At 33.9% G+C, this 17,622-nt stretch overlaps 1 protein-coding gene across 1 annotated transcript in view; it reads left to right on the forward strand.

The window, feature by feature from the left end:
- The first annotated feature begins 2,453 nt into the window (after window positions 1-2,453).
- The window catches only part of LOC115215018 (voltage-dependent calcium channel subunit alpha-2/delta-2), a 42,791-nt gene continuing 27,622 nt past the window's right edge, over window positions 2,454-17,622 (forward strand). Inside the window, exons 1-7 of the mRNA XM_036501192.1 lie at window positions 2,454-2,477; window positions 3,039-3,110; window positions 3,788-3,859; window positions 4,963-5,024; window positions 9,568-9,635; window positions 14,963-15,011; window positions 16,181-16,266. Coding sequence (XP_036357085.1) covers window positions 2,454-2,477; window positions 3,039-3,110; window positions 3,788-3,859; window positions 4,963-5,024; window positions 9,568-9,635; window positions 14,963-15,011; window positions 16,181-16,266 — 433 coding nt within the window. The remainder of the gene's footprint in view (window positions 2,478-3,038; window positions 3,111-3,787; window positions 3,860-4,962; window positions 5,025-9,567; window positions 9,636-14,962; window positions 15,012-16,180; window positions 16,267-17,622) is intronic.

Consider the following 17,622-nt stretch of genomic DNA (forward strand, 5'->3'; position numbering starts at 1 on the left):
ATTCCTTTGGGGGAATTTGAAACATTTTATAGTTTCATAGTAGTGAGGAGGAATAAGACAGTATAAGAGGGTGAGGAGGAAGTGAGACAGAGAAAACATGTGTGTATGTGTATGTGTGTGTGTGTGTGTGTATATGTGTGTGTGTGTGTGTCTGCATTTGTATCTGAGAGGAAAGAAGTGTTATTTCCGTTGGCCTGCTGGACCTCCTGTGGTTTTATAAGAATTTTGGCTCTGTCCATTTTGGTGTCACTGAGTGTGTGTTGTGTGTAGGTTGGCTGGACAAATGTCATTTGGGGTCATACTTTCTATGATCATTTTGTGGAGGTGTGTGTGTGTGTCTCTGTGTGTCCGTGTGTGTTTGTGTGCATGTGTGTGTGTGTGTCTCTGTGTTTGGAGAAGGGGAGAGACAAAAAGAGAAAAGGGAAAATAAAAATAAATATAAAAATAAAAATAAAAAAATTATTAAAAAATATAAAAAATAAATAAAAATAAAAAAAGGAGGAAGTGGAGAAGAAAAAAATATTTTTGGGTTGATATTTATACCAATACATATATATACCCACACAGACTTATACATAAAATATTTGAAAAAAACCCTTTTATGGTTCAAAATGAAAACCAAATTTATACCATCTTGAAATTGTATATCATAGGAAGTTAAATTAAAGTGACATTAAAAGGCAAAGATGGAAGAAATTATAAAGATAATAATATAATATAATGTATATAACAGGCAACACACATATCTATACACAGACAGATATATATATATATATATATACACATACAGACATATACTAAATGTTCTACTATATTAGATTGTAAATCGAAAGATGCGTCCTTCAATGTCACTATATATATATATATATATACATGCTTACACGTGAAATATTAGAGAAAAATCCACCTTCTAATGAATCAAAATGAACAATCAAGTTACACCATCTTGAAAATTGCATATCATAGGAAGGTTAAAATTAGAATGACATTTGGCAAGTAAAGATCAAGTAAATTGCAAATATAGCATAAAAAACAGTAGACGACAGGACAAAAACCTAAAAAAACACCTAACAAGAGCGAAATTCTCTTCAGAAACTAAAACGGAATTCTTTGCAAAAGAGTGCGGAGATGGTAGATGTGGGACCTGCAGCAACCCCACCTACAAATACATAGAGAGCAACAGAGAGATAAGATTTTAAAATGGTGACATATTCAAAGTAAATGCAGATATGAACTGCAAGACGCAGAATGTCATATACTGCATAATCTGCCCCACGTGCAAGGAGAATTATGTAGGTGAAACTGGTAATTCTTTGTGCCAGCGAGCCAGGATCCACCGACAACATATTCGGCAGGAAGAACTATGCAAAATACCACTAAGCACACACCTAGCTACATGTGGAGAAGGAAAATTTAAGATATTTCCCTTCTACAAGTGTCCGAAGAACGACACCCCCTTCGGGAGGAATATGGAAAAACATTTCATAGCTAAGTTCTCCCCCAAATTAAATGGCTGAAACTTTACTCAAGGACAAATGTATGTATATACATGTATGTATATACATGTATGTATATACATGTATGTATATATATGTATGTATATATATGTATGTATATGTATGTATATATATGTATGTATATATATGTATATATAGATAAATAAATAGTGTTTAAAGCAGGTGTAATTCAAATTCTTTTACTTCTGACACATGTTTCTAAATGGTGTAAAACAATGTAATCTTATCTTCAGAGAAGTGAAGAAATGAAACTCATCAATCAGACATTTTAACAGAAAATGATGGATATGTATAGTGATTAACTGAATGCTATAAATATTGCTTGAAAAAAACATGATATAATGTCAGAGGCAGCCTATAGAAAGAGGAGGGATAAATTAAAGAAAAACTAAATAAATGAGAAGTATATGACTATATGTATGTTAAATAAAACTTTATATACTAGGAAAATATATATTTAGTGAATGTGAAATATAAAAAGAAAATTAATGTTTAAATTATATATAATTATATAGGCACAGGAGTGGCTGTGTGGTAAGTAGCTTGCTAACCAGCCACATGGTTCTGGGTTCAGTCCCACTGTGTGGCACCTTGGGCAAGTGTCTTCTGCTATAGCCCCGGGCCGACCAATGCCTTGTGAGTGGATTTGGTAGACGGAAACTGAAAGAAGCCCGTCGTATATATGTGTATATATGTGTGTTTGTGTGTCTGTGTTTGTCTCCCTAGCATTGCTTGACAACCGATGCTGATGTGTTTACTTCCCCGTCACTTAGCGGTTCGGCAAAAGAGACCGATAGAATAAGTACTGGGCTTACAAAGAATAAGTCCTGGGGTCGATTTGCTCGACTAAAGGCGGTGCTCCAGCATGGCCACAGTCAAATGACTGAAACAAATAAAAGAGTATAATGATAGAGATCACTTATATGATCTAAAGGTATGCTTTTGCCAATGTTTACATCGGTATGCATGCTCTATAACCGTGTTTATAGCAGATTGTTATGTTGATCGCGTCAACCAGAACTCCTATTGTTGTAACCAATGGAATACCAGTCTGTCTTTTACTTGTTTCAGTCATTAAACTGCAGCCATGCTGTGGCATTACCTGGAGTATTTCGTTGTTGAATGATTCAACACTAGTACTTTTTTTTTTTAAGCCTGCTAGTTATTCTATCAGACTTATTTTTACCAATCTGTTAAGTTATAGGGATACACACACATGTGTGTTTGTGTGGTTTTTGAATTTCTGCAAGAGATTTTATCTAAAACCAATATTGTTATAATTTGGAGGGTCATACTATCAATAAACATATGCACTAGGTGTGGTACACTTCAATTTTAGTTATATTGTTTCATCGTATATCTGAAATGAACCACAACCAGCATACATTTATTAAGTGTGACTCTCATAAAGTATAGCTAATATATAGCAAAATGGATACTATAATTATTTCAAATTTTTTGTGAATTTATTGAACTGATTAATAAGTAAAATTTTTTTTTTTTTTTTTTTTTTTTTTATAGAAAGATTGGAACAAAGATCCACCAAATGTTGACTTTCTTGAAGTTGAAGTGGAAAATGAGCAGAAAGAAGAAGTAAATATGAAATTGTTAATTAACCTTCTATATTACACAAACTTCCCTCCCATCACATTTCATTATTAACAAACTTGGTTTTATTTTGCAATTACTAGTGTGCCTATTTTGTTTATTCATTTTTTAAATTTTATATTTATTTTGTTTTACATGATTAAAATCAATATTGTCGAAGTAGGGAATACCTGGAGTTTTAACAGAGGTGAGGCATGTCAGGAATATGCAGTGTGTGTGTATGTGCGTGTATGTGTGTGTGTGCAGGTGTAGTAATAATTCAATTTAATTTAAACAGGGTCTTTCATCATCCTTGCTCTATGCATATCAGTGATTCTCAACTTGGAGTAATATGAACCTTAGGGATCCATATAAGAATTTATTGCTAAAATTTATCTGCAATAGTATATTCTTCTACAATACTAAAAGTATTTTGATTTTTTTATCCAGTTCCTAATATTATTCATTTATAAAAATATAGTAACATTTTTTTATATATACACAGTGAATGGCTATGGAGGTACAGTAGAGTAGAATAGCAATTGAAGGGGTCCATAGGCAAAAAATTCAAAATTTTTAATTTAATTCAATAATGATTTAATTGGTTCCAACTAATGTTATGATTGCTGATACTCACGTTATTAGATAAGTTTGACAAGATTGTCCGTGTTTTTGTTTTCTAGTTGCGCCGTAGAATGATTGATGGAGAGAGTGGTACAATGGAAATACAGACCTTTGTTGTCTCTCCAGATGGTGTAAGTATTACTTTCTGACTTTATATAATAAAGCCAATTATAAAAAACATATTCACTCTTGAACAAAACCTGAACCACAGAGAAAAAAAACTGATTTCATTTTAATGCAAAATCTATAGAAATCACTACTTTTTTTTTTATAATTTAACTACTTATTGCTTGGGATGGATGATTTTTACTACTTTTTGCCCATTTTTTCTCCATTTGAATTTTCATTGTTTATAATCTATCTATCTACCTTTCATTAGAATTTTATATTTTTGATAGGTTTTCACTGTAATTAGTTAATACAATAATTTCATTTTGTGCTTCACACAAACACCACCTTCATAATTAATCAAATATATGGACAATGAAAAAATTATGTGGATATGTGATGGAATTGGAACAATTTATTGCCATCTAAGCTCCAACACTTATAAACCTTGCCACCAGATGAAAACAAAAGTCACCTCCAAAACACTTAAACACAGCCACTCACAATACATTTACCATATTCTGACTAGCTCCACCTTGCCTGACTCTGCTGTGCTGATGATCAGAATCTATACATATATAGAATAAACTGGAGAGTAATTTATCACTGCATGTTAGAATGTGCAGTGTGGTCCCTTGTTTGGTGCAAAGATGCTTCATCTGTGAGTTAAGCTTATTTATTTGGAAGGCTATAGTATAGTTCTTCTTAGGCCTAAATAACAACAATAATAAATAAGTGGATTTACAGTTAAATAATTCCCTTGGGAATCTGAATGAATATATTTCAACTTTTATCTCTTAAACATTCATTATTTCTCATGAATTCTGAACTTTTTATTTAAGTTCAATTCTTTTTTTAACTTTCTATAACCTAACCTTTGTTTCTTTTTTGCAGGGATGTGCAATAATTAGATGCTATTTTGTGTATTAAGATGTATATTTAGTTAGCTATTTTATATATGATAGTAGATCATATTTTATGTATCAAACATGATCGTTCATAATAAGATAAGTATAATTGTTGAAAATATGAATTAGATGTAAAATTATTCATAAAATGACAAAATAACTTTACCACAACTTTTATAAATATTATATTGAAAAATTTGTGTTTTTCTTTAATCTAGAATCATGCCTGGTTAGAAAACAGAACATATTCCTTTGTTCCTATTCAAGAAACATCCTTCAGGTAATGTTATCATATCTTACGTTGTGTATACAATTAAATGAGAGAAATATATGAGTAGGTATATGCACAGCTATCTGATTAAGAAATTTACTTTACAACCACATGGTTTGATCCCATTGTATGGCACCATAAGAAGTCTCTTCTATTGCTTTATTTTGATGAAAACCTTGGAGTTGAATATATAATAGACAGAAGTTGTGCAAAAGTTGTCATATTTGTATGTGTGAGTGTCTGTTCACATTTGCACTGCTCAAAGCTTTCTGTTGTTTACATTTTGTCACTTTGTTATATAGCTTAGTGGTTTCACTAGTAGGGATAAATAAAATCAATGCCAAAATGAAATAAGGGCTTGGTTTAATATTAATTTGAATGTGAAAGGGTTAAATATGGATATTGAATTTCTTTGAGGTATAAGGCATCACTGCAAATAGATATTTGTTTCACTTAGCAATGTTTTTGAAGAAAGTGTTTGTTTTCAGTTCTGGAAAACAAAAATTACATTAGGAATAACCATTTAACCATTTAAGAACACAAGAAACCATTTGTTCATTTTCATCTATTTTTTAATAGTACAGTCTTTTAGGAAATGTCAAAAATATTTCATTGTACTTCTGCAATTTAGTCACTGATACAATTCCCCAGCAATCTGGAATTATCAGTGACAAAGTGTAGAAGGAAAGCAAAGCATTTTGACTCTTCATTATGGAACATGGTATTAAGAAATGAATGGATTGTGAAAATAAGGTTTTGTGTTTACTTAAGTGGTTAAAATACACTGAAGTTACTTTGATTTCAATACTCATACTCGGATAAAATAACTTATCAAGTAAGTGTAACATCTAAAATAGAGAAACTTGTTCGATTCATATTAAATGTTATAGTTCTAGATTTTCTTTACTTTAAAATGTGTGTGTGTGTTGTTTTAAAATGATGTTTTAAGATGAACAAACAAGGTTACATAACTCAGTTTTAATTTTCATGCAAGTGTTATGAACCTGTGGTCTTAGTTTAAACCTGGAGTCGTTACTTCAGAAATGGCTGTGGAGGAAGTGTGCTTTGCACATAAAGGGCAGTGATACCAGTTGAGAACAAAAGAGTTGTGTCTCCTGGTATAAGAATTGAAAACATTTAATAGACTATAAAAAATAAAGGGAGACAGAAAGAAGAAAAAAGAAGAGAATGAATGATAGAAATAAATAGAAAAATACAAAAAGAGAGAAGAAAATGAAGGTTCAAAGAAATCCAGGCATCAAAAAATAAAGGGATGATGAAGGGCACAATGCAACAATCAATAGGGAAAGATAAACAGTGGTGATAATTCTTTTATGGTAGCTTATATCAGTACCTTTTGATGTACTTTCTTTTAAAGATATAAAGGTCTCAGATATGACATGAGTATAGTATGAGAGTAAAAAAGCTCTTTAGTACCAGTCTTTTCTTTACTAAACACAGTATGCATCTTTTACTACTGTTAAAATATGGTTTGCTGTTCTCTAATAGTATCCATCTGATATCTTTATTTCTTTTTTATTGATCTCTCTTTCTCTCTGTTTTCCTCTACTGTTACCATCTAATATTTAGCAATGCTCTTTCCAGGGGACCTAACTTTTCAGCCCTCTAAACCTGAGTTTACTATCCACACACACCTACCTACCTACATGTATGCATGCATATATACATGCATACATACATATATGCATGCATATATACATACATATATGCATACATATATTTGCATGTATGCTTACATATCATGTTGAACTATTGATCTCTACACATTTTTTTCTCTCAACTCTTTCTGTTGAAGAGTGTAGGCTTGAAACATCAAAGACTTTTCCATTCTTCTTGAGCATCAAACTAATACATCTACTTGTTGTTCCTTCATCTGTTTTTGCCTTTTGTTTTCTGTAAATTTAAACTATATATCATAATATGTTAGCATTTCACTTAAGCATAGTGATACTAATAATCTGGTGTTAGAACTCAGTATACATATGCTTCAGAGAAAAGCATCAGTTGAGTACAGAGTGTAATAAGAAATTAAATTGATGACAAGGGAACAAGAAATTATGAAGTCCATTGCTTAATTTCTTGATCCCTTGAATTTATTTAATTTCTTATTATACTGTATGTATGTGTGTATGCAATAATTATAATGATAGAGAATAAGGAGACTGGTACATCCTCCAGATTTATTTCCTTTTATTTTACAAAGTCCCACTACCCAGGTGAACAAGTCCGTAGTGGGGGTGGATGCTCAGAGTGTGTTACCACAAGAATAAGAATAGCCTGGGCAAAGTTTAGAAAGCTTCTACCCCTACTGGTGACAAAGGGCCTCTCGCTCAAAGTAAAACATAGATTGTATGATGCATGTGTGTGAACTGTCATGCTTCACGACAGTGAAACATAGGCCATGACTGTTGAAGACATGCGTAGGCTTGAAAAAAATGAAGCTAGCATGATCCGCTGGATGTGTAATGTCAGTGTGCACATATGACAGAGTGTAAGCACCCTGAGAGAAATGTTGGACATAAAAAGCATCAGATGTGGCGTACAAGAGAGATGTTTGCATTGTATAGTCATGTATAGATGGATAAGGAGAGCTGTGTGAAGAAGGGCCACTCCCAAGCAGTGGAAGGAATCTGGGGTAGAGAGAGACTCAGGAAGACATGGGATGAGGTAGTGAAGCATGATCTTCAAACGTTGGGCATCACAGAAGCAATGACAAAAGACTGAGACCTCTGGAGATATGCTGTGACTCACACCAGCGTCACATAACCAGCCCACTCAAAAGTTCCTTGAATCGTTGGGCGACATGCTGTGCTTGAGGAGACCTATTAAATTAAGTACATCAAAATCAAATCAAATCACATAGTTGTGATCTCCATGCCGGTGGCATGTAAAAAGCACCACCTGAACATGGCTGATGCCAGTACCACCTTGACTGGCTTCCATGCCGGTGGCATGTAAAAAGCGCCATCTGATTGTGGTCGATGTCAGCCTCCTCTGGCCCCTGTGCTGGTGCCATGTAAAAAAGCAACCACTACACTCTCGGAGTGGTTGGCATTAGGAAAGGCATCCAGCTGTAGAAACACTGCCAGATCAGACTGGAGCCTGATGCAGCCTCCTGGTTTCCCAGACCCCAGTCAAACTGTCCAACTCCTGCCAGCATGGAAAATGGACTTTAAATGATGATGATGATGATACAGCATACTGTTATGGCTATGAAGACCTACACATTTCCACTACACAAAATATGAGCAATTGCATATGCAACTGGGCATAATTTTCTGTGCAGCTTTTTACAGGGTCTTTCAACCAGCTTGGCCTATAGTTATTACAAGAACTACACTTGAAAGTAAGCTTAAGTACCCATCTACTGCAATATACAAATAAACCTGCCACAACAGTATCATACACTTTGACCTAATTTGATAGAATCCTGATTGCGACCAGCAGCTGGTGTGAAGATGAGGTCAACCATACAATTTTATGACCAGACCAAATTTCAGATTCAAAATAACCTCCCCTCACTTCCTCCTGAACCCTAACCAATAAACATCTAACTGAATTCAGTTCACTTCAAGGCAAGCTGGCTCAAAGACCCTGAATGAAGCGGCACACAAAATTATGCTTGGTTGCATATGCAACTGCTCATACTCTGTGTAGTGGAAATGTGTAGGTCATTGTAACCATAAAGATATGCTGTATAACACACTGTAAAATAAAAGGAAATAAATTTTGAGGATATATCAGTCTCCATATTCTCTATCATTATAATTATTGCTAATATACATTCCAGATAATATTAGCATCTGTTGAAGTGAACATGGAATTACCCATTGGAGGAATTTACAGCATGAGTGACAACTGCTAGTAGTCATAGTCATAAACATTAAATACTAATCGATACAGTTAACTATAACCTGGAACATAACTGAGAGCTACCACGGTATCTGCCTGGATAAATTACCTCTAAACTCACATATATATATATATATATATATATATATATATATATATATATATATATATATATATATAGACTTCATTATAAAAAAAAATTATATTCACTTTCTTCAAAATATTTTGCATGCAGTGTCTATTTCTTCCACATTTTGTGCAGTTACTGATTTAGTTCCCAACAGACACATCTGACAGCCTTAAATCTGTCAGACTTATTATGCAAAACTTTATGTTACCTGGTTTGTTCATGTAGTCATTGTAGAATTATATGCTCTATATTTTATATATTTGAATGCTCCTTTTTTTGGCTAGGAACCATATCTAATCAGGTACAAATATATATATATGTATATATATATATATATATAAATATATATATATATATATATATATGTAAATTTTATTGTTACTTTGTGTTTTCTTAAAATATTTCTTATTTATATAAAGCTTACAGAAATTATCAATTAGAATTACTTTTGATATAATCAACAATTATTTTGTTTATATGTTGTAGCATTAAAATATTAAATGTTGCAAAATTTATGATTTACATATATAAATTATTATTTTATTACAGTCTGTGCATTTCTGTACCTTCCCACCAAAAGAAATATATGCAGCCTATGGGAATTACAGTTCATGAAGGTAAATATTTCAAAAGAACTTTATATTTTAAATAGTTTTCTACAGTTCTAGCAACAATAAACTTCATAGTATACATCTTAAAATTGTTTTCTGCTTATATCATGTTTCAGATTAAAACAAGTTTCTCTGTTTTTACTATGCTGGGACGCACAACTATTTACCAAAGATTAACTGACTTTGCTGTCAACTATGTACATAAGCTAATAATTGTCTTATTAAAAATGGCACAACCAGTCATTAAGGTACCACTCTGGATGCTTAAGCAGTCATCAATCATCTCTGATGCCATTGCCCTATTGCAAGCAGAAGGGCCACAATGTTGAGATCTGAACAATTTTTGATGTTGTCAGACCAGGATTTTATTTGCTTGTTCTTTACTCTCCTGCAACTGTGTCCTGGAGAGCAGTTTTGAACAGACTGTCATGCCAGTGTACATATCTGTACCAAAAATGTTTTCACTGTATAACTATAGCACGCCTAGTAACTTGCTGCTTGATGAAACTGTTTTATATTGTGCTGTGTATACAAGATGCATAAGTTAGGCATAATATTTTAAAAGAAAATGCTGATTGACGTTCATTTCCTTCTCTTCAGGATTCTCTACAGACTGTCTTTGTGGACTGTTACATTTTAATAAACCACTACATAAAATAGTTATTTAAAACTATAATGCTTAATGAAATCATGTGAGAGGCCCTGCCTAAATCATCGTATCTTTCCTCTTCCTCACAACAGAGAAATATCTTAAAAGGCTTGTCAGATTGATTCATGGTCTCAGTAAACAAAATAGAAATGGGATTGCCTTGGGAGATGGTGAGAGAAATGCTTTTAAACAGCAACTTTGACTCACAGGGCTCACACTTGTGGATAGCCATCTCTGCCCCAATAGCAGGGAGCAGGGTTCAAAAACCTATCAGAGAAAGGCTGATATTTTGAGTTTCACCTTCTCAGCCTGATGAGTTAGCAAAGCCTGGGCTAGTAGCTGAACACACCAAGTTGCCACTGGACAAGATGTCACGGATGTGACATCCCAGGTGAGCTAGGTACAACTGTTGGGCACAGAGGCTGAGCAGGAACATGCCAGACAGTGCTGGTCAAGCACTAACTCATCTGAGCTCTTGTTACACTGGATGGCATCCCATTTGTTTTGTGGGGACCAAATGTCTATAGAGGGGAGAGGGGGATGGATGTCCATAGGGTGGAAGCTGAGCTGGCTCCATGTCACATAGGCCATCTTGTTCTCCCTGATCACAATAGGTTTAGCTGTGCTGTGAAGAATCCTGTTGATGAGGGCATGGCAAAAAGTCACTGATGAGAGAAAAACAAGTAGGGCCAGTGAGACCAGAGGCTGAGGCTGCCATATTTGATGGGTATTGTGGCCTGTTGCTAGCCAATGTTGTCAAACTGAATGTTACATATCTCTTTAGCAGCCTATTGAATACAGGTGTTGAGATCTGTGAAGATAGATATGTGGCTGTAGCAAGGGATACTGTGGAGTGTTTACAATAGCTTTGGTATGGTAAGCAGTTCCTTGACAGGAAGAATGCTGGATGGATATTGATCACATTTGGTCTGTCAAATTTTCAAGCTAGTGACACCTAGAACTGAGAGTGAAGTGAAGGGCAAGTGGGAGGATCGGTATACTGAGGATAAGGATGTCCTCTTTCAAAGTCACCTGTACCTGGTGAAGTTATGAATGCATGTCTGACATGGAGGCCATAAAGCCCTCTGCATTATAGTTTATGTTCATGACCTCCAGCTTGGACGAGTTGATCCTGAAGCTGATCCTTGCTAGAGCAGGAACCAAGTGATTGGAGATCATGGTAGAGACTCTCTACCAGCCCACCTATCGTTACATCATCCAGGTGCTAGACATTGAAAGGAGCTGTAATGCTCCGAGAGTGCAGTGGACTACTATGTTACCTTTCTTTAACATGTGCAGTACTACAAGTTGCACAGGGATTATCATGCCATAACACTTCTCTACGGATTACCTTTGCAGCTGATCATGTTACAATTCATCAACATGTTGCTCTCTATACTCAGCACAATTTTTATTACATAAAAACTAACCATTGCAAGTTGGTTACACGGACTGCATCATCACTTGTGCTAACCATCATCATGTGTTATATTTAGAACATCAAAAATTAACGTCCATGAACACGATGTTGTGGACTTAGCCCTGTACACAGTTATCAGGTCATCCCATAAGTTTTGTCTGAATTTTGAATAAAGAAAAGAAGTGATCAAATGTTATATTTAATTGAAATTTAATCATCAATGTACTTTCCCTGATTATCTATGACTTCCATCTATTTACAAGCTTTTTAATCCCATCAATGTAAAACTCTTTGGTTTCAAAGCGAATAACTCTGAAATGTCAGTTTCGACCTCCTCCTGACTTGCGAAAGTTATGTCCCCCAAATGATTTTGTAAACTACAAAACAAATGGTAGCCTGAAGGAGCAAAGTTGGGAGAATAAGGTGGATGAGGAATTTTTTCCCAACCAAGCTCCTCAATCTTCTGTGATGTGATCTTTGCAGTGTGGGGTCATGCATTGTCCTGATGAAACATCACTCCTTTTCGATTCACTAAAGCAGGTCTTTTTCCTTCAAAGCTTGGTTCAAATGCTCTAATTGCTGGCAATAGAGTTGAGCATTGATTGTTGCATTAGGTGGTAACAATTCAAAGTGAATTACTCCGTTGCCATCCCGCCAGATAGAGAGAAGAACCATGAAGTTCCCTTCTCGGTTGTGGTTGAGCCTTTTCCCATTTACCAAGCTACTGTTTACAATGTTTAACATTTCGATAGAAGATCCATTTTTTGTCACCAATCACAAGTCTATCCAAAAAAGGGTGAAATGAGTTCACGAGAATGGAGAGAAGAGCAGATGTCAACTTGGGATTTGCAGTTGCTTTCGGACAATTCATGAGGCATCCATTTTCCAAGTTTAGGAACCTTTCCAAGTTGTTGAAGATGAGGATCAACAGTTGTATGGTTTGAACTAAGCTTTGTTGCCAATTCTTCAACTGATAATGCAGGATTTTCTTCAAGTAATGCCTCAAGGAGCTTATCATCAAACTCAACTGGACGTCCTGTTCGATCTTCATCTTCAAGGCTGAAATCTCCACTTCTGAATTTTGCAAACCATCTGCAAGTTCTTTCATTCAAACATTCTTTTCCATAAACTGAGTGTATGTTTCGAGTCACTTCAGCTGCGGAGTTTCCCTTTTTGTACTCATAAAGCATTATGTACTTCAAATGCTCTTTGGATACTTTCATGTTAGAAAGGGTTTTAATCAAAGAAATTTTGATACTATTATTCTGTAAAATAATATTTAATTAGTTTAAATGTACACAAATGCATAAAAATAATTTTTAATTCTATTAGACTTTCTAAAATGCTATTAAATTTCATTCAATTTTAAAAAGGGTAAAATCAGACAGAATTTATGGGATGACCTGATACATACAATGAAGAGAACTTAGGATATAGTTTATCATGTTTCACATTATTTTTATTTTATGCGGTGCCAACATATAGTTATCTGATCAGTATGATAGTAAACACTATTTTTCTGTGCTCCTTTATTCCTAATAAGTAAAAAAAAAAAAAACTAGTAAATATGATATAGATTTTAGTTATTATCTCTCATTTGCACAGCATTCTTACATGATTAATCACACACATAAAATAAAAAAGATTTATTTCTGCATTTCGGGATTTCAAAGAACAATACCTTTGTCTCTTTGGCTAATGTTATAAATAAGTGCTCTAAGTAGAGTTTATTGTGAAATTTTATACCTAATTATTTACATCTTAAGTCAGTGGCGTTTCAAATACTGAGCTAAGGGAAATAACTCAAGTAGATATAATTTCTAATATTACTTTTATGGCCTTCTCATGATGCAGAGCGACACTATATGTTTAACCTTTTAACATTCAGATTACTCTATCATATGGAATGCTTAATTATTCACATTATTTTGAATTTATCATACATTATCTTGTAGCATTGAGATTTCAATGATGTGATTGTTTATTTTTAGCATGACATTTTAAGGTAAGTGTGAGAGGCCTTATCTGGTCAGTTTGAACATATAACAGGTACATTATTTGGGCCTGATATGGCCAGTTTGAACACTAAAAGGTTAAGTTTACTATAACACAGACTTTGTTTCATATCTCTGGAGAAAGCTAGTGATCTGATAACTGAAGAATTTCAATTGAGTTCTGGTGCATTTAAGTCTGCTTAATCTTATCAGAATTGTAACCACAAATTTATTTTACAGTAGTAAATATATATTCTTGCACAGAACTGATAAATTCTTATACTCACCGCAGTGTTGTGTAACTTGTAAAGTTAAAAAATTGGTAGCAAATTATTAAAAATTTTGTAATGAAAATGCAACTAAAGTATTTTCAGTATACACTATGTCACACCATTTTGCTTGACTGATAGACCAGCATCTCCATGGTTGGCTCTACTGCACACTTCAGTTTCCAGTTCTTTTGACTCATACATAATTCAGTAAAACTTTTGATACTGATAGACAATTCAATTGTTGTCTGTAAAATGATATACATTATCAAAAATATGTTGGTGAATAAGCTAAGTCATTGGAGCATCAAATAGAATACTCTGATATATTTGTTTGGGCTCTCTGCCCTCTGACTTAAAATCCTGTTTACCTTTCATCCTTTCACAATCAATAAATAAGGTATCAATCCAATACTAAGATTAATACTTTTTTTTTATCTCCATCCCTCTCTTTCTTATTGTGGACTGACCTAAAGAGGGATGATCTCTGCCAGGTTCAAAATACCCATGACATCATATATTATGATTGTACCCCTAAGAGTTCACCAGAAGGTGGTGATGAGATTCAAAGAGAGGAAATTTCTAGTGAAACGGTAAATCTAAGGAAACTAGTTATGCTGGCTGTCAGAGCTATTTTTCTTACCACAATAGCTGGCTCATCCTTATTAGGATACTCTTAGGTAGCAGAAAATATTTCTCACTTGAAATCAACTGTAATTAATTGATATCACACAATGATTGCTCCCTGACATAGTTACTTATATTTAGTGGTGTTTAGTGGACTAAAATACCAAAATTAACATATCTATTTATTAAATATTTAAAATTCTTTTAGGTACATGTCTTAGATTGTTTAAATTTAACATATAGAAACTAACTTTGATAAAAAAATATATATATAGTGGTTTTATTTTAATTTTCTGTAAAATTTAAGTATCCATATTTGTAAAATAGTATAGAAAATTGAATGTAAAAATAAAATTTCCTCTTTTATTTTCTAGCAAAGGCTTTACTACATTCAAATCTGTCAGCAATGCTGATTGCACCATGGTATGTTGATAAACCAGTTTATTTTCTTTTTTTCCTCACTAACAGATTCAATGTAGTATTTGAATTAGAGTTGGTATAACATTTGGTTTAACACACCCCTTCTTTGCCAAAATCTTTTAAATATTGGCTCAAAGATATTCTGTGATAATATAACAAGCTTTATTTTCCATCTACAGGGAGTTCTTGCTTTCCAACTTTCCAGTTTATGAAATTACATCTTTACAAGAATTTTTTGTGGCAAAAATAATTTTTTAAATAATTTTTTAAAATTTGGTTCTTACCTCAATGTTTGTTGCCCCAACATAATTTTTGAGTGAATGGCTTGCCAGCTGAGCCAAGGCCAAATAACATTAACAAGAGTCAACTCTAACCCAACATACTTTGCTCAACACCATACTTGCTTCAAGAACCATGCAGCTGGTTTCTATGAGAAAATAACTCTTGGAATATGAGGTATTAATTAACATGCGATAATTAGCAATGAATTACCTCGCAGTCAAGAACTACCTGCATTTTTCTTACCTATCATATTTGACTTATCATAGACAAAAAATATTTTTGTCAGCTTTTCCTTTATCTCTGTCAAATATTCTTTCACTATTAAATAAAAAATTTTCTTTGCATCCTTGTTGAGTTCAATCCCACTGCGTGTATCGTAAATAAGTATCATCTACTATAGCTGTGGGTTGACTAGTGCTTTGAATAATAATACTTAACAAATAATAATCATCCTAAAGATACTGTGTGTGTAAAGAAAGACAGATAAACAGATGAACGTATTTACATGCTAGATATGAAAGTACTCGATATATCAAATAAAGGTGATATATTTAATTTTTTGGAAGGCAAGACTCCAGAGAGTTAGTTAATTTAATAAATATGTAGGTATGTGTGTGCTGGTGTAAATTAGTGCATGAAACAAAAATATCTTTTGGTATTTCAGTACTGAAATACCAAAGGCAAACTTTGGTATTTCAGTATTCCATTACACCAAAGGCAAACTTTGTCATTTAGGGAAAATAAAGTAAAATATGTACTGGAGTTGATTGCAGTTAACTAATAAAATCCCTTGAAGGCTGTCTAACAGCTGACACCAAAATGAAAAAAGAAAAAAATATCATTTTAATACCAGTTTATCAAACTGATCTCCTTTTCTGCTTTTTCTGTAGGGAATATTACTCTGGTTATTCAAAAGAGGACAATATCACAATGACTGCTGAAGACTTGATTAATGTCTTGGATTATACTAATGATCGTAAGTATCCTTAATTTTTTTTTTATTTATTTGATTGCTTTGAAGAAAGAACTTTGCCTTTGGCCTTCAAAGACCCTTCAAGATCAGTCAGATCAATATGATTAACATTCCTCTTGAACAGTTATGAGTATATTAGCTTTAAGAAATAAAATATACTAAAGAGCTGATGTTCTAGGTAGAAAGAACCAGATAAGGTTAATGTGAGTTCCAGGTGATATGGTCAGTAGGGATATGACATGGTTGACAAGAGAAGATGAGACAAATGAATTGATTGTGCTTGAGTTAGTGTGATGGTCAGTGACTTCATGCTAATCAGTTGGGTGGCCTTTCTTTGGATGTGGTATTGAATAGTCATATATGCAGCAGCAGCAACAGCACTCTCCTAATACTTCATTGAGGGTCCCACCTGAGCATTCTAGAATCTTAGTAGTTGATGAGGTATGAAGTAATTTCCGACCCTGAAGAAGAGGGTCTAACTTTGTGATGTTCATTGACAGTAACACCATGCATATTCAGCAAGCTTGAGGGTTCTGATTGAGTGTTGTTCATGTTTGAGTTGGGGGGGGGCATGTATTCTTAATGTGTAGTGATAGTATCTTTGCATTGTTGCAGGACACAAGATTAGTATGACTCCATTGGAAGATGTTTTCAAAGTTTCTCTTCGTGGAGTCAGTGCAGATTTTGTGTGAGGCATTTAGGTTGCATGTAGATGAACTGGAAAGAATGAAATGTGGTATCATTTGGATAGGAGTGGCTGTTGTTGATATACAGGAGAGAGTATAAAGGACAAAACTGAAATTTGGGATTCACCAGAGCCAAAGGGAGCACCATCAGCCACTGATTCAGAGTAGAGTATCCAAATTCATGAAAATCATACAAAGTGTTGAGAAAGATATTATTAAAGGCTTTGAGATTCTAGGATGGCAAAATAGCAATAATTAGCAGAATCAGAAATTTGCATTTCTATAATGTAAAACACTAGGTTGTTTTCAAAGATAAGGATATATACCTACAGGAAGAGAGAGAGAGACTTTGGTAAGGATAGAGACTAATTCTGGCCTCAATTGTTTGAAGGTAAGGGAAAGGATATTGTCAAAGACAGTAGCTTGTTGTTTTAAAACAACTGGAAGTGTTTCATATGTATGTGGTGACTGTGGTGGTAAGCCTGATGGAATGGTAAGTGATAGCTTTGGAGGAGAATTATTTAGTGTGTGTTTGTGGAGGCTTTCTTCTTGGAAGTACTGCTTACAGGACCATAATGGTTGAGAAGTGGAGGGGAGGATGGTTCCAAAATGTGGAAACAAACCCTTTCAATAAAAGAACAAAATGATTAGCTGCAGTTTTGAAGGTGGGAAA

Source organism: Octopus sinensis, linkage group LG1 (assembly GCF_006345805.1).
Source record: "Octopus sinensis linkage group LG1, ASM634580v1, whole genome shotgun sequence".
Lineage (NCBI taxonomy): Eukaryota > Metazoa > Mollusca > Cephalopoda > Octopoda > Octopodidae > Octopus > Octopus sinensis.